The sequence below is a fragment of the Bos indicus x Bos taurus genome, chromosome 24, assembly GCF_003369695.1.
Source record: "Bos indicus x Bos taurus breed Angus x Brahman F1 hybrid chromosome 24, Bos_hybrid_MaternalHap_v2.0, whole genome shotgun sequence".
Taxonomy (NCBI): domain Eukaryota; kingdom Metazoa; phylum Chordata; class Mammalia; order Artiodactyla; family Bovidae; genus Bos; species Bos indicus x Bos taurus.
Window position 1 is genome coordinate 4,338,958 of NC_040099.1, and position 18,542 is coordinate 4,357,499.

Genomic DNA, 18,542 nt, shown 5'->3' on the forward strand with positions numbered 1-18,542 from the left:
CTACTACAGTATATTTCACCTGAGGAACTTCAGGAGTAGAGTTGGTTTTCTAAATGTTTATTAAAATGTCTTTGCTGGAGGGAACATCAGGAAGTTTGTAAATATCTGTATTCCTTTTAATTTCTTAGGTTTGTTTCTAAATTTGCCTAAATTTACTTCACCTTGGTGGAGATGGAAATGGCATCCCACTCCAGTATTCTTGCCTGGAGAATCCCATGAACAGAGGACCTGGGGGAATTGCAGTCTATGGGTCGCACAGAGTTGGACACAACTGAAGTACACACACATCACCTCGGAGCACTTGCCATGTAGGATGTTTCCTTATACCAGTGTTTTAAAGTAAGGAAGTCTTGTTTGATAATAGCATTTGCTAAAATCTGTTGATTGCTTTCTTTGTGCCAGACCCTGGCTAAACATTTTATAAGCAATGGCTTAGAGAGTTAACTGATTAGGTCATAGTCATGCATCTGGTAAGTTACTAAACCAGGAATAGGATCCAGGTCACTGGCACCAAAGTTTTGTTTTAATCACTTCTGGAGTTATTCGGAACTGGCACTGAAATCTGAAACAGTCTTGACATTGGATTATAGAGGCAGTTGTCACTGACACACTGCTCTGCCAGAGTCATGCGGAGATTCAGCAGACCTGGGAACTGTTAGGGTAATGGTATACATAGCCTGATTTACTGTTTTTAAAGCATTTAGGACAGTTATAACACTACATACATGTATTTCAAAACAGGAAAAATCCCAATTCAATAATCTAAACTCTCACCTCAAGAAACTAGGAAAAAAAAGAAACCCAAAGCAAGCAGAAGGAAAGACTTGATCAGGAGCAGAAATCAGTGACCAAAAAAGAAAAAAGAAAAACAGTGGAGAAAATCAGACGCCAGAAGTGAGCTCTGGAGAAGGCCATGGCACCCCACTCCAGTACTCTTGCCTGGAAAATCCCATGGACGGAGGAGCCTGGTAGGCTGCAGTCCATGGGGTCGCTAGAGTCGGACACAACTGAGCGACTTCACTTTCACTTTTCACTTTCATGCACTGGAGGAGGAAATGGCGACCCACTCCAGTGTTCTTGCCTGGAGAATCCCAGGGACGGAGGAGCCTGGTGGGCTGCCGTCTATGGGGTCGCACAGAGTCGGACACGACTGAAGCGACTTAGCAGCAGCAGCAGCAGCAGTAGCAGTAGCAGCAGAAGTGAGCTCTTGGAAACAAATCAGTAAACCAACAACACTGTAAATTATACTTTTTAAAAATTTATTATTTTAAATTATTTATTTTAATTGGAGGCTACTTACTTACAATATATGGTGGGTTTTGCCATACATCGACATGAATCAACCCTGGGTGTACATGTGTCCCACCATCCTGAACCCCCCTCCACACCCTCTCCACCCCATCCGTCTGGATTGTCCCAGAGCACCGGATTTGGGTGCCCTGCACCATGCATTGAATTTGTACTGGTAATCTATTTTACATATGGTAATATACATGTTTCAATACCATTCTCTCTTATCGTGCCACCTTTGCCTTCTCCTGCATAGTCCAAAAGTCTGTTCTTTACATCTGTGTCTCTCTTGCTGTCTTCCATATAGGGTCATTGTTACTGTCTTTCTAAATTCCATATATATGCATTAATATACTGTATTGCTGTTTCTCTTTCTGACTTACTTCACTCTGTATAATAGGCTCCAGTTTCATCCACCTCATTAGAACCGACTCAAATGCCTTCTTTTTTATAGATGAGTAATATTCCATTATGTATATGTGCCACAACTTCCTTATCCATTTGTCTGCCAATGGACACCTAGGTTGCTTCTGTGTCCTAGCTATTGTAAAGTGCTGCAGTGAACATTGGGGTACATATGTCTCTTTCAGTTCTGGTTTCCTTGATGTGTATGCCCAGCAGTGGTATTGCTGGGTCATATGGCAGTTCTATTTTGTTTTTGTTTTTTTTTAAGGAATCTCCACACTGTTCTTCACAGTGGCTGTCCTAGTTTGCATTTCCACCAACAGTGTAAGAGTGTTCCCTTTTCTCCACACTCTCTCCAGCATTTATTGTTTGTAGACTCTTTGATGGCAGTCATTCTGATGGGCGTGAAATGGTACCTCATTGTGGTTTTGATTTGCATTACTCTGATGATGAGTGATGTTGAGCATCTTTTCATGTGTTTGTTAGCCATCTGTATGTCTTCTTTGGAGAAATGTCTGTTTAGTTGTTTGGCCCATTTTTTGATTGGGTCATTTATTTTTCTGGTATTGAGCTGCATGAGTTGCTTGTATATTTTGGAGATTAATTCTTTGTCAGTTACTTTGTTTGCTATTATTTTCTCCCACTCTGAAGGCTGCCTTTTCACCTTGCTTGTAGTTTCCTTTGTTGTGCAAACGCTTTTAAGTTTAATTAGGTCCCATTTATTTATTTTTGTTTTTATTTCCATTATTCTGGGAGGTGGATCACAGAGGATCTTGCTGTGATTTATGTCAGAGAGTGTTCTGCCTATGTTTTCCTCTAAGAGTTTTATAGTTTCTGGTCTTACATTTAGATCTTTAATCCATTTTGAGTTTATTTTTGTTATGGTGTTAGGAAGTGTTCTAGTTTCATTCTTTTACAGGTGGTTGACCAGTTTTCCCAGCACCACTTGTAAACAGACTATCTCTTCTCCATTGTATATTTTTGCCTCCTTTGTAATTTTTTTAAAAAGCACATTGGAAAAAAACAAAAAGAATTACATATCATAAGCAAGTAGGGCTTATTCCAGAGATGCAAGGCTGGTGCAGTATTTGAAAACCAAAGCATTCCATCATGTGAAATGGATAAAGAGTATTTGGAATGTTTGGGAACTTGTCTTCTTGGCCTTGCATTCCTACGGAGGAGGTAAGCAAGGGGGTAGGAAACCAACACTAGCAGCAGCGAGTGGAAAGAACTGTGCTGTTTCCTGGAGGATGACCTACATGTGTAATCCACTGTGTCGTTCTTTTTGGAAGTAAATACCATTGCTGAAAAAGGCCTTAACAAAAATCATAGTCTTTTTTTTTTTTTAACGTGCTGGAATTCTCTCCCCCGCCTTTTAAAAATGGAACATTTGTAAATCTTCCTATGGATGCTCAGCTGGGGAGGCCCTGCTCCAGACTCTATTCCAAGAGCTATCAATCATTTAGAATTTACCTTAAACAATATACTGGTGAGAAAAGACATAAGACACTAATACAAGTACTCGCCTAGTCAGGGGTGAAGAAAGAATAACTTCAGAGCCACCGACGTCCTCAGAACCTACACTTGAGGCCGCTTTTGCTTTTTTGGAACAGTTTCCGGGTTTTGTTTTGTTCTTTTTTTTCTCTTGAGAGAATGGGTTAGTTCTGGGGCGGGAGGGGATGGGCCAGGCAGTCACAGAGCCCTGCTCCGGGCAGCACACTCGTCCGGCCACGTCCACCAGGTTGCTCTGCATCGCTCAGCCTCGCAGTGAACGCCTACACTCGCTGCGGAAGGACTCTGTTACAAATTAACGAACGCCCAGGTCTGACCGGATTGGGAAACAGCGGCGATTTTGATGTAGGGTCGCTGCCTTGCACAAGGTGGACTCTGCGCTGGTCACCCGGTCTGGTCCACGCGATCCCGGACGCTCTGACCCCGGGCCACCGCCTTCGGCGCAGACGCGAGTAAACCCCGCCCCCCCGTGCTCTCCTAAACTGTGATTGTGAGGGGCATCTTCTGCAGCCAATCAACACCCGCTCACTGGGCGGGGCCCGCCGGGTTGGTGGAGAGCGTCGGGCGGGGGGCGGGGCCCTTGAGCGACAGGAATTCTGGCCAATCATCAGAGGCCGTGCTTCGGCCACTCCCCTCCTCCGTGCGGGCAGCCCTCCTCAGGAGCGGAGCCGAGCCGGGCAGCGGGGAATGTCCCAGGACGAGTTCGCAGAGACGCCCGCTCTTCTCCGTCCAGCTCTCCTGCTGCCTTTAGGGCCTTAGGCTCGCTGAGTTAAGAAATGGCCGAGGAGTCCAGCAAAGCCGTTAAGTACTACACCCTGGAAGAGATCCAGAAGCACAACAACAGCAAGAGCACCTGGCTGATCCTGCACTACAAAGTGTACGATTTGACCAAATTTTTGGAGGAGGTGAGTTGATGGAGGCAGGATGCCGATCGGGGCTTGGGGGGCTCCCTGCCGAGACTTACCTTGCGGGGCAGGATTGATCTGCGCACGACTCCTCGTGCACACCTGAGTGTGCTCACCCGCGCGGGAGCACCGGGCTCTGCACACTTGGGAGCACTCCCCTCATCCACACGCCTGTGTCTCTGCCTCCCTCTGTGTGCGCGCTGCCTGAGTGCACACCTGGGAGCGGACCCCGAGTTTGTACCCTTGAGTCTGTGCGCCCGCGTGTTTGTCCCCGGAGGCTGCACCTTCGTGTGCGAACACCTGGGGGCGACCGGAGGTGCATAGATGCTGCGGCCAGGTGAGCCAGTTTGGCAGACCGCGGCACGCCCTCATGGGGCGGGAGCAGCTTCCCCGGACCCTGCGCGGGCAGGTGGGAGAGCCGCGCTTCGCACTTAGTGGGGAGCAAAGTCGCACGTGGAATTGAGGGCGCAACCAGGGAGGACTTTTGAAGGTCTTTTTCATCTTGAGTTTGCATAGGCCAGGTCTTCATCTAGGACCAGGGTCGTGCCACTTATTATTCCTGGAGTGGATTCCTAATTGAAGCCGGTGCCACTCCACCATCCACGCCCAGTCACCTGCTGTTCACCTAGAAGGCGCCCAGTGATATTTAAGGTATCCAGTGCTGACTTCAGTGAGGCGCAGTCCTGGACTCCTGCGAGCGGCTGGGCTGGGGGTCGGGGGTGAGGGGGCGAGTGGCAGTGAGGAAGGGGGGAGGGACAGACAAGTGAAAAGAGCCAGTGCGACTTCACCCTTAGGCAGCTTTGGGAATTGTAAAGTAGCTGGGTAACTTAGAGGAAAGCAATCCTTAGCCTTGATTCTTTGCATTGATTATACTTTTTTGCAATAAATTCTAAGGGGTTTTTGTTTGCTACTTTGTGTGTGTGTGTGTGTGTGTGTGTGTGTGTGAGGGCGGGGTTCAGTCATAAAATTTTTTTTAAACAATTTTTTATTGGAGTATAATTGCTTTTCAATGTTGTGTTAGTCTCTGCTGTACAACCAAGTGAATCAGCTATATGTATACATACATCCCCTCCCTCTTTTTTAAATTTATTTTTAATTGAAGGATAATTGCTTTACAGAATTTTGTTGTTTTCTGTCAACATGTAACACTCTCCTTCATTCCCCCAGACAATAAATGGGAATGTTTAGTGATGGGAATTCTTTACATAGTTTGTGAGAAAAATGAAGATAGAGGCCTGATCTGAGCTGGATCACAATTTGTATCAAAAGACATTTGTTTTGCAGAGAATGCTTAATTTTTTTAAAGGTTGAAGTTGTTTATTAGTAACATATTTTACTGTTAAATTGTTACCAGGTGATGTACCAGAAGGTAAAATAGTGTCTTGATGTGGTCAAGAGTGGTTTATAGCAGAGGGTCAGATCTGTCCTATCCCTTCTGCTGAGCGACAGAGCTTATTTGCTATTAGAATTTCTTGAACAATCTTGTATCATAACATCAGGCCTAATTGATGCCAGATGTCTACTTAAAACTGTTCCATCCCCATTCCCAGGGTATGTATAATTGTGGGATTTTAAAATCCAATGTGTACATACTTTATTGGTGTCTATAAAAAAATAGTATTTATCAAGTGAAAAAGTGAAAGTGAAGTCGCTCAGTTGTGTCCGACTCTTTGCGACCCCATGGACCATAGCCCGCCAGGCTCTCCATCTATGGAATTTTCCAGGCAAGAGTACTGGAGTGGGTTGCCATTTCCTTCTCCAGGGAATCTTCCTGACACAGGGATTGAACCCGGGTCTCCCGAACGGCAGGCAGACTCTTTACCGTCTGAGCCACCAGGATATTTTATTTGATGAAGCATTTGACATTTTTTCTTTTTTGTGGGGTCTGTCGTGTTCATTACTGTCTCGCTCACCAGATGTCAGTATCATCTCCACCCCCTCACCCCCTTCCGCAAGACAACCAAAAATGTCTCCAACTCTTGTCAAATGTTCCCTTGGGGATAACAAAGTCACTCCCAGTCAAGAATCACTGCCCTAAGGTATATCTTGCATGACTTTTTTTATGGAACATTTCTCAGAAGATAAGAGATTATTAAACTGTACTATAAACCATTTACTCTTATATTTCATTCTTATGAGGCAGAAAAGGAATTGCACAAAGTTTTTAAACAAAACCGGAAGAGATGCAGACCAGCTGTTCAGTGGGTGAATCAGCTGACAGCAGATTCTGTTTCTCACTCAGTTTTTAAGACCCTCTTTAAAAGGAGCTTGGGGAGAACATCTCTCAAGAAAAAAAATGTGATGAATCACATTTATCACTAATATTTGATAACTAATACTTGTAGCTAGGTAACTCAAAACTACTGTTTGTAGTGAGATAAATAAAAACAAATTTTTAGCATTTCATGTATACCAAACTTTTCTTAATTGCTACTTGGTAAAGTGCTCTTTCAGAGAGTATTACCTACCTATAACGCATTTTAGTCAGTTCTAGTGAGGTGGATGAACCTAGAGCCTGTTATACAGAGCAAAGTAAGTCAGAAAAACAAACACTGTATATTAATGCATATATATATATATGTATATATGGAATCTTGAAAGTGGTATTGGTGAACCTGTTTGCAGGGAAGGAATGGAGACACAGACAGACACCAGACTTGTGGGCTCTCGGGAATGGGAAAGAGCGGGACAGGCTGAGAGAGAGGCTTGAAACATGCACATCACCATATGTAAAGTAGATGGCCAGTGGGCATTTGCTCTTTGACACAGGAAGCTCAAACCTGTGCTCTGTGATAACCTAGAGGATGAGGTGGGAGGTGGTAGGGAGGTTCAACAGGGAGGGGACATATGTATACTATGACTGATTCACGTCACTGTGCGGCAGAAACCAACACAACATCAAAAAGCAGTTATCCTCCAATTAAAAAAAAAATTAGCCTACCTTGACTTGAGTTTGGAATACCACTACCCTCTGGTACTAACACTGTTCCTTTTGATCAGTGGTCCAGAATCTGCTGAGTTCTTATCATGGAGACTGTGGAACCTGAGAGGAAAGAGATACCATTTCTATTCTCAAAAGCTTCCGTTTGAGGAAGCAGGAATAACACAGTAAACAATGCAATGGGCGGGGATTTAAGCACAGAAAGCTGTGCTCCATCAGCCAGAGTCTAGTTCAGTGATGGGGAGTGGACCCAGAGTGGCTGTGTGAGGTGTCAGGCTTGGGCTCTGGTGAGTGGGGCCTAATGTCAGCGGTAACAGATGGGCTCCCAGACCTGGTCTGGGTTAAGGTAAGAACCAGGACAGTGGCTGTGCAGTGGGAGCTCTCAGAAGGGTGAAGGCATGCAGCGAGGAGAGAGGCTCGCCAGCCCGCTCGAGCTGGTCATCGGCAGGCCGGCCTTCCCAGAACCTTGGAGGGGCCAGCCGTTCTATTTGCTGTTACCACTGGTTTCCCTTCTGTATCCATCTCTGATTAATGCCGTGTCAGTCTCTGGCTTCCTGCCCCCTAGCACAGCCATCCTAAGATTCCCCGTGACTTCCTGCATCTTAAACACACATCTCATTCAGAGACCTGCAGGGTGCCCTGATGGTGTTTCACTTCTTCTAGATTCCTCCTGTTCCATCACTTTATTATTCCAGTGCTGTTTAATTCCATCCCTTCTTCTGAAACAAAGAGCCCGGAAGATCTGTTTCTCCCTGCTTGCTCTGCTCCCTTTCTTTGTCATTTAAAACTCCAGAAATTCATCAAAGTTTTGCATGCTAACTAAAGAATATTCTCTGTGTGTGTGTTCAGTTGCTAAGTCTCTCCGTCCAACTCTTTTGTGACCCCATGGACCATAGCCCGCCAGGCTCCTCTGTCCATGGAATTGTCCAGGCAAGAATACTGGAGTGGGTTGCCATTTCCTCCTCCAGGGGATCTTCTCAATCCAGGGATTAAAACTGTATCTCGCGTCTCCTGCTCTGACAGGCGGATTCTTTACCACTTAGCTCCATCAAAGAATATTTTGCTCTCCGTAATTTACCCAAATATGAAAGAAGTTTGTTTTTTGTTTTTTGCCTTCCTACCGCTAAAATGGACTTTCAGTCTTTATGGGCTAGATCTCCTTATATATCATAGCTTTATAGGCACGTGTGCATTCCAGTTGAGAAAGTATGTACTGCGATGCGTGGAAGGGAGTCCTAGTCTGTGCCTGTGCTCTCTGTCCCTCATGTGCCTTATTTAATGTAAAACAGCAGGATGACAATGGTACCAATTTCTAAGGGTTAAGATAAGAATTAAAATAATGCTGGCTAAACAAACAGCACGACAGCAAGCGTGTGGTCTGCACAGTGAATGCAAACCCCTGTACCTGCGCAAGTCACGGACGGGCATGGCTTCTGTAGCACCATACGTAGCTGAGTGAGAATATGAGATTGTAGGTGAAGGTGTAAATTTGGCACATGATGCTGAATTGAAACAAGAGAGTGTTACGAAAGTTTTACCGTCTGGTCAAGAATACCAGTGAAGCTTCTAAGTTGTGCATTGAGCTCCATCTCCAGGAATAATAGTCTTATAAAGCTGTTTTGTTTTCCAGAGAAGAGGAGACACCTGAGAGGGAAGACTGGCTCGCGTTTGCTGGCAATCTGAATAGCAACAGGTGTTCAGTTACTATCTGACACTGGCTACCACATTGTGAGCCTCATTGCCCACGTATTTCGAAAAAGGTGGTTTGTGTTTTTTCAATTCTGATTTCTAGTTTTTGAATTCATATTTGTGAAGTTGAGTCTTGTCATTTCTGATTGTGTTGTTAGCAAGGTTAATGATTATAGAACTTTGGGGCCAGGGAGAGAAATGATTTGCTTTCCCCTTTCTGCAGCTGAGGCAATAGCATTTATCCAGGTTTTACTAGTACTGTAGGAGAAGAAAGTATGACTTAATAGATGGCAGTAATATTGCTTTCAGTTCAAGTCATTACATGTTTCATTTGTAAAACAAGCATCTTGAAAAATATTAAGAAGCATAATACTTAGTGTCAAGTTGCCCCCCTTCCTTTATATGATCAAAATGGAAACATTTCTACAGAATGTTTTCTGGTGAGCTTGGGGCTCTGGTGCTCTGTTTCTGCTCCTTAGATGTCCTTTCACAGCTTTCTGCCTCACGGAGCTATCGGCCCTGACTCACTTCTGCTTTTGGAGTCTTAGGCAGTGTACTTTATAGCAGTTTTTGTTTTAGGGACTTACTTTCTGTGATTTTTCCTCGAATATGGCTACCCACTTTGCAGAGGCAAATGGTTCCAGGCCTGGGGGGTCCAGGAACAGAGTGTGGGTATGGGTGCTTACAACTCAGTGTCTTTAATTTTGAAAAACACAAAAGACCCTACATCTTTACCCTTGGTAGGACTGTCATATTTAGTACTAAAATCCGAAATGCCTTTGCCTTTCTTCAAGGAAGTTTGATAATACTCTGAATCTTATACTATTAAAACGCTACAGTTGCAACTATGTCTTTGAGTATGAAACAGAAAGGTTATTATTATTCAACATGTGTAGTTTAGTAAGTAGAACTCAGAAAATGTGAAATCCTTAGGCGGAAAATAAAAAGGGAGCCCTGGTGGTAAAGGTAGCGTAGGCTTCTTGGTAAACGGGCATCAGCGCCTCAGCTCACATGGTGTTGTGAGCCTGAGGGCAGGGCCTCCTGTATAGTTCCTGCTTGTGTCTGTGGAACTTTCTGGTGCTTTTGAGAAGAGGGCCCAAGAGTGCTTGTGAGGCTACTTTGTTTTGAAACAGTAAAAAGAAAAAAATCAAACATTTAACATTGTAGACTTCTGGTTTTTGTTTATCTTTAAGATGGATAGTTCTGACTAAGGGAGAACAGATTATGCCAGCCAGTTTAGATAAGTCAAAGAATAAATAATGGTCATTTCTACTTAGTACAGATATCTATTAAAAGTCCTCGAAAGCCACAGAAGACAGCCAGTAAGTACCAGTTATTATCACGGAGTCAGAACAGCCCTTGTCGCATTAGACATTCATGGGAATGTATTGTGGGGGGTTGGGGGTGAGGAAAGCCAGATCTAGTCCTAGTATTATTTTTGAGGTGACCTCAGGCAAGGCAGGTAAATACTTTAAATCATTTTCTTCATTCCTCCGTGGGGAATATCCTGCACCTGCCTATACTTCAGATTTGTGAACACTGGAAGAAGAATGTGTGTGAAAACACTTGGAAAAGTATGTTAATATTTCACTTAAAGTTTTCTTATGAAATAAGTGTCATAATTACTTTTTGTTCTGCGGTAGGACCAATATTTACTTAGTAGGAACACATCTCAGAATTTACAATGATGTGCTCGCTTCAGCAGCACATATACAGAAATTGCAGTGTTAGCCAGTAAATAGAAATGGTTCAAAATACAAATATTCACTAGAAGTATGTCGTTCAGTCACTCAGTCATGTCCGACTCTTAGGGACCCCGTGGACTGCAGCACATCAACCTTCCCTGTTATTTACCATCTCCCAGAGCTTGCTCAAACTCATGTCCATTGAATCAGTGATGCCATCTAACCATCTCATCCTCTGTCACCCCCTTTTCCTTGTGCCTCAGTCTTTCCCAGCACCAGGGTCTTTTTCAGTGAGTCAGCTCTTCACATCAGGTGGCCAAAGTATTGGAGCAAAGTATTGGCCTGAGGTAACAGCAGACTAGCTCAGGATTTAAGAAGCAGCGGCTCAAAGCCACAGTTTTGAAGTTGGTTTTCTTGGAAACATTTGCTTCCCTGTGTTTATTTGAGAGCTGCTTGTGTCTTGCACAGAGTTGTGAGCTGGGACCAGGAGGGTGATTTGGATAGGTGGGGCTCAGTCTGTGCTGGGCAGGGAGCAGGTGGCCTGTGCTGATGCTGGGAGGATCTGGAAGCTGCGTGGTTCAGGGAGTGGGCGGCCTAACCGCCTAAGGTGTCAGGCGTCCCTGTGCCTGGCGTGCAGGCCAGCAACCTGCGGCCCTTCTGTGGTGAAGGCCCTGGCCTGTCCAGCGTCTACCTGCTTCTTCGAGGGCCTGCTCTTGCTAACCATGGGCAGGCTGTTGACTGAGCTTCATGCAACTCTGTCACAAACTGGCCAGGACACCAAACAGATCCAGCCTGCTCTCAGAAAGCGTTAAGTCATGCTAGTCACACGCCTTCCCCTGGTGGAAGTCCTCAGTGGGTTAACAGTGACGGAATGGAAACTTTGCGAACGTTGGCTGACCCTCAGTGTGTGCTTGATAGAACTCTAAATGCTCTTTGTGTGTACAACCCTCAGTGTGTGCTTGATAGAACTCTAAATGCTCTTTGTGTGTACAACCCTCCTTCACACTGATACTTTTACTCCTCGAAACCATCTTTTCAGGTTGGTGGTGGCGGTGGTCGTGGCATTCACCTTTTTAAAGCAGGTTGGTGGTGGTGGTGGTCGTGGTATTCACCTTTTTAAAGGATAGAAAAAGGTGGCTTGGAATGTTCAGTAACCTGCTCAAGACATTCCACCAGTGACGATCCAGCCAGGGTTTAAATCTGGGACTAGGACTCAGGGATTTTGCTAATTCTGTGATTAGGGTGTGAGGACTAAGGTAACTAGTACAGCTTTAAAGGAAAAGAGCCATCCAGGTGGTACACAGTCGCTGTTATTTGCTTGAGATTTCCTCTGCAGCAACCGCCATCCTGGCGTTCTCCGTAGGAAGCAGGGAGAAAGTGAAGGAAAGTCGTGAAAGAATAAAAAGAAAACCTTTGTAAGGCAAAATGCAAAAATGTGCTTTTCTCTCCACCCCTGCTGTCATTTTACAGTGTCGCCTTCTAGAAGGTGGCGAAACCAGCCATTCCAGGTTTCCTCAGGGGAGTTTTTTAGTAGATTCTGGGGGAGTCTTCAAGGATGACTCCTCGTGTTAGGATTTGTTCCTCACACAGATGACTTCAGGATGATCTTAAGAAGCCGTATTATTTCAGTCAGGAAGGAGATTGCTGGGCTCGGGTGCAGAGGGTTATTGTTGTTCTCTGGACGCCCTCTTAAATAACTGGCCTGGAAGGGCTTGTCCTGCATGGAAATTGGATGCGGCTTCTGCTCTGATAAAGCCCTTCTGTGGGTTCAGTGGACACCCTGCCCGCCCCTCCCACCCGCTTGCTGATCCTCTGTGCTCTGGGTGGCACCGTGTTTCCTTGACTGCCAGCGCCTCCCCCCCACACACGTGGCTCCTGGGCGCCTCGGGCAGGCCTCTCCCTCCTTCCTTCATGCCATTTCCTGTCTTCATCCTCCTTTCTTATGACTCTAGTTCTTAGACTGTCTTCCCCTTCAGAGCACGTGTCCTGCAACCCTCATGGCTCAGTCAGTAAAGAATCTGCCTGCAATGCGGGAGACCCAGTTTCAATCCCTGGGTCAGGAAGATCCCCTGGAGAAGGGACTGGCCGCCTACTCCAGTATTCTTGCCTGCAGAATTCCGTGGACAGAGGAGCCTAGCGAGCTACAGTCCATACGGTCACAAAGAGTCAGACATGACTGGGTGACTAACATTTTCACACTTTCACTTTCATCACATTGGTTGTTGCTTTATGAGTTTTCAGTTCAGATAATTATTAGGTTGTTATTATATGAAAGGATATAATTTCTGGAAGGACGTAAAGAGCTTCATTTTCTGGAAACAGACTGTCGTTTCTCTTCCCAGTGCATGTAGAATAAGGTGCCGCCCCTCTCCTGGTGCAGGAACCTCAGCTGTTGCATTACCACCACCTCGCCCTCCATGCCTTTCTGTGTCCCTAACAAGCGGGGTTTGTTTCTGCCCAGAGACTTCGTGCGGCTTCCCTCTGCCTGGTGCGCCCTCCTTCATCACACACTGCAGGTCGCCGCCCAGTGTCTCTTCCTGACACAGGGATTTCCTGCCTCAGCCTGCAGTGTCAGAGAGTCCCGGGCTCTGTGTTTTCCACTTTGGCTCTGCTGACTCAGCCAGGGTCACAACTTCAGCTGTGCTGACAGCTCCTGGATTTCTACCTCTAGGTTACAGAGACCTCCCTCCCTCCTACACTCTGGATTCTTGCATCCGAAACCCCCTTCATGTCTGCTCTCGGATCTCTGACACGCTTCTCAGACCCAGCGTGTTAAAGACCGAGCTGACCTTTCCTCTCACGGTGTGCTCCACTGGCACCTTCCCCATCTCAGTGATGACAGGCCCATCTGTTTGCGTCCTGTCTGATCCTTTTGTCTCTCTCACACCCGCACTTTCCCCAGAACTCCTGTGTGCTCAGCTTTTACAATGAAGTCAGATCTGACTGGTCTGTCTTCTCCCCTGTGCTGTCTCCCTGCTCTGAGCACCATCACCTCCCGCTTGGCGGCCTTCGCCCCTGACTTTTACTGTCTTATAGTCGAGTGCTATTTAAAGACGTCAGATCATGTCCCTTTCCTGTTTAAACATCTTCAGGGGCTAATTACACCACTCAGTTTACAACTTTGGATATAGCTGCAATAATCAAAAAAGTGTGGTGCTGGCCAGAGAGACATGTACACAGATCAGTGGAACAGAGTAGAGAAACCAGAAATAGATGCACACGGATGCTTTTGACTTTTGACGGAAATGCAAAAGCAATCTGATGCAGGAAGGACAGCCTTTTTAACAAACGGTGCTGGAACAATTGGACATCAGTAGTCAAGAATATAAATCTTGACCCAAACATCACACTTTGTACAAAAATTAACCCCAGGTAGATCATAGATCTAAGTATAAAATTTTTAAAACTTTCAAGAGACTTACGATTAGGCAAAGAGTTCTTAGACATAACAGGGAAAGCATGATCCATAAAAGAAAAAGTGGATAAATTTGACTTCATAAAAATGAAAAACTTCTGTTCTTTAAAAGACGCTGTTAAGAGAATGAAATGACAGAGGCATTGACCAGGAGAAATCTTTTTCTAATCTCATATCTGACAGAAGATATATTTAGAATATATAAAGAATTTTCTAACCTCAACAATAAGGAAACAAATAATCCAAATAGAAGAATGGTGAAAAAGACTTGAACAGACATTTCCTCCAAGAGGACATATGAATGGCAAATGTCAACGTGAAAAGATGTCCAACATCACTAGCTGTTGCTGCTGCTGCTGCTAAGTCGCTTCAGTCATGTCCGACTCTGTGCGACCCCATAGGCAGCTGCCCACAAGGCTCTGCCGTCCCTGGGATTCTCCAGGCAAGAACACTGGAGTGGGTTGCCATTTCCTTCTCCAATGCATGAAAGTGAAAAGTGAAAGTGAAGTCGCTCAGTCATGTCCAACTCTTAGCGACCCCATGGACTGCAGCCTACCAGGCTCCTTTGTCCATGGGATTTTCCAGGCAAGAGTACTGGAGTGGAGTGCCATTGCCTTCTCCGTCAGTGGCTGTTAGGGAAATGCAAATTAAAACCACAGCTACTACAACATACCTGTTAGATTGGCTACAGTAAACAAAAAAACTCCAGGTAACCCAGATGCCGGTGAGGACGTGGAAATCCTAAACTGGTCTTGCATTGCTAGTGAGAATACAGAGTGGTACAGACACATTGGAATCAGTGTACACATTTTAAAATCTATGCTAAATGTAGACTTACTATGCGACCCAGCAGTAGGCCTCCTTGACATTAGTCCTAGAGAAAGGAAAACTTACATCCACATAAAAGCCTATATGCAGATCCCAGCAACTAGAACAATGCTGGCCCAGAAAGAGGAGTTGACACTGATTAATTGAATGAATAATTAAAAGTCGATAAGTATAAACAATGTCAGACAGTAGATACAGAATGGCTGTTGGGCTGGCAGCTTTACTTGTAAAGCCCCAAACTGGAAACAGCTCACATGTTCCTCATTGGGTTCCTGATTAGACTGGTAGATTGTGGAGGGAATACCCCAAACTGGAAATAGCTCACATGTTCCTTGGTGGGTTCCTGGTTAGACTGGTTGATGCATGGAGGGAATACCACTCAGCAATAAAAAGGGAACAAAGCAACCAGTGGCTCAGTGCTATAGAATCCACCTGCTGATGCAGGAGACACAAGGGATGCGGGTTTGATCCCTGGGTTGGGAGGGTCCCCTGGAGAAGGAAATGGCAACCCGCTCCAGGATTCTTGTCTGGGAAATCCCATGCACAGAGGAGCCTGGTGGGCTGCAGTTCATGGAGTTGCGAAGAGTCAGACACGACTGAGTGAATACACCACCACCACCAAGGCATCTCCAAGGCCCTGCGTCGCTTGGCACCCAGTTGCACCTGTTTCTGTCTCTGGTGTCTCCTCTGGCTGCCGGCGCATCCTGCATCACACATGCTGATGCCCTTGCTCTTCTGTGAACTTGTCAGGACCCCTCCCCCCATATGGAAAGTTATCCCCCAGATCCCAGCAGGCTTCCTCCTTCACCAGCTCCAAGAGGCCTCTCCTGACCTCTGTTTCCCACTGGCCATCTCCCCAGCCCCCTGTGTTCCTGACCCCACCACCCTGCTCTGGTTTCTCTTTTTCCCTATCACCTTCTAACATGTTGTATAATTTACCTATCATGTTTGTGGCTTATCTGTCGCCCTCCTCTGGAATGTATACTTGTGAGTACAGGAGTTTCTTTCTGCTTTATTCCCTGGTTATATCCTAGCAACTGGAACAATGCTGGCACAATAAATATTTATTGAATGAATAAGTAGAAGTTTATAAGTGCAAAATATTAGAAAATCAATGTGGAATGGCTGTTGCTCTAGCTTGGATAATTTCCTGACAGCTTGTTTTATTTCTCTCTTACCTCTAGTTGCCTGCTGTAGCCATTTAAAAAAAAATTTTTTTTATGCTAGCTGTAAAAGGAAAGACCAGCCTGAGGATCTGGTGTTGAGGAGGACTGGTTCCGCCCTCAGGCCCCTTCTCTGTCCACCTTGGGTCTCAGCCGTCGCCTGTCCTGTCCTCTCATCTTCTGGCCGTTCCAAGTCCAGGTGGATCCCAGAGGAAACAGAGGAACGGCCCCTTCTAGATCGTGACCCATCTGCCGCTGGGCTCTCAGCCTCAGTGGCTTTGCTTGTTCTTACGGGGAACACTGGGTTGAGTCAGCTCACGCGGCATGTGGTATGTGTTCCAGCCCCTCTCCATGTCTCAGTGTCCCCTGCTCTTGTCTCTCAGAGGCAGACGTGCCCCTGCCCCATCCTCTAGTCCAAGATCAGGACCTCAACGTTCCCTTCAGGGGCCAAAGGAGTTGCTGTGTCTCCCTCCAGTGAACTCACTTATATTTCCTACTGAGACATGTTTAGTGATGGTAGAATTAAAAATATCGGTCCAGGCACACTGACCGATGTCAAGTGATGCCAAGTTACCTCTGATTCATGGTAAATTTGGAGCCACACATTTCCTGTCTCAACGCTAAAAGTAACCATGAATGATTTTGCTTTCTTTTCATTTTTTCGAGGAGAGAAACTAATAGCATTATATTTGCAGCTCACAGCTGCATTGCTTATCTCTCCTCACCCTGCTGACCTTTAAGAATTGTTTCAGGCAGGAAGTGTTCTGTGTCCTTGCAATATGTTGTTTCTGTGAACTCTTGTCATTGGTTCTGTGGCTCAGTAGGATCAAGTCAGTTAATTATTCCGCGGAAATCTCTTGAAGGGCAGGATGGAAAGAAGGGGTCTTTTGGGGTTTGGGGTTTGTTGTTGGACTTGAGTTTGCAGGGTCTGGGTCCTGTGTGAGGTCTGTGCGAGGCTCTTTCTGGCAGCATTGACTGGTGTGGTGAATGCCTGTTACACTCCAGGCATTCTGCTGGTTACGTGATTTAATCTCTGAAGTTTAAGTGGGAGAGGCATTTTGCGATAGAGAAAAGGCAGCTCAGGAAGAGCTGGTACTTTCCTGGGTCGCTGTACCAAGACTTGGCAGGGCTGGACCTTGAATCCAGCTTCCTCTGCTTCCAGCCCAGGCGTCCTTCCATAGCATGTACTGCCTGCCGGGGCTTAGGGGCTGAGACAGCTGAAGACCAAACCACAGCCACAGTGCCGGGGCTTGTGGACGAACAGGGGACCGCGGGAGGGTCTGACTTAACGTTTTGACGAGGGACTTGGCAGTGTTACTTATAAAGTGATTGGGAGGTGACGTGCTTGAGTTCCTTTCTAATTGCCTGCACCCCGCACCCCCCCCCCCATCCAATAACAAAAACAAATGAGAAGGTTGTCACACAGGGTGTCTTTATTCAGAATCCAGTTACTTACAGTACCTGCAGTTCCTCCAAGTGCTGCTGTGTCTCTCTCTGGGCCTTTGTGTTCTCTGTTTTCTTTGCATGGACCATCCCCCACCCATTTCCCCTCGCAAACCACCAGAGAACCTTCCACTCCAGAGTGCAGAAGCCCCCCGCTTCTCGCCTCAGGTCTAGGAGCGCTCAGCCCTCCCTCCCTGTGTCCTGGCTCGGCACCTGGCGCTTACAGTGTTTAGCTCTCCCTGTCTGCACGTCACTGCGGTGTGACTCCTTGAGGGGAGGGGCCGTGACTTACCCGCCTTGGAAACGACGGAGCCTGGCATGGCGCTTGGCAGATATTTGAGTGAGCAGGCACGTCTCATAAGCCAGCCGGGTGAATGCAAAGATGGGTTTGTATTACATTTCATCTCTCATCTTCAGAGTGAAATGAGGAGAATTACTCCTTGGAAGAAAAGCTATGACCAGCCTAGACAGCATATTAAAAAGCAGAGACATTATTTTGCTAACAAAGGTCTGTCTAGTCAAGGCTATGGTTTTTCCAGTAGTCATGTATGGATGTGACAGTTGGACCATAAAGAAAGCTGAGCACTGAAGAATTGAAGCTTTTGAACTGTGGTGTTGGAGAAGACTTTTGAGAGTCCTTTGGACAGCAAGGAGATCCAACCAGTCCATCCTAAAGGAGATCAGTCCTGAATATTCATTGGAAGGACTGATGCTGAAGCGGAAACTCCAATACTTTGGCCACCTAATGTGAACAGCTGACTCATTTGAAAAGCCCCTGATGCTGGGAAAGATTGAGGGCCGGAGGAGAAGGGGACGACAGAGGATGAGATGGTTGGATGGTATCACCGACTTGATGGATATGGGTTTGAGGCTTGGCGTGCTGCAGTTCATGGGGTTGCAAAGAGTCAGACATGACTGAGTGACTGAACTGAACTGACTGAATTCAAATGATGCCTGTGAGCCTCTGGCCTGGGGCTTTGCAGTGAGAAGCTGCACAGGCCCCAGTCCCCAGGGAGCAGAGCCGCACAGAGGTCTGAGGGTCCCACCGGCTTGAAGGCCATCACCCTCTGCCCTCTCAGAAAAACAACATCTAGAAATGATAGGGAACATTCAGCTATCTTGTTATTTTTTTTCTAAATCCTATATAAATTGATTGCACTCCAAATGATTGTTTTCATTTTTGGCTTAACTATTGAAGATAACAGATAATCTCTTTAAATAAATTTTTTTTTTTTGCCTAGTCATTGTTTATAGATGGTCTGTTTG

At 45.9% G+C, this 18,542-nt stretch overlaps 1 protein-coding gene across 1 annotated transcript in view; it reads left to right on the forward strand.

The window, feature by feature from the left end:
* Positions 1–3,849: 3,849 nt before the first annotated feature.
* LOC113882655 (cytochrome b5) overlaps positions 3,850–18,542 on the forward strand; it is a 34,164-nt gene continuing 19,471 nt past the window's right edge. Inside the window, exon 1 of the mRNA XM_027525621.1 lies at positions 3,850–4,112. Coding sequence (XP_027381422.1) covers positions 3,984–4,112 — 129 coding nt within the window. The 5' untranslated portion in view covers positions 3,850–3,983. The remainder of the gene's footprint in view (positions 4,113–18,542) is intronic.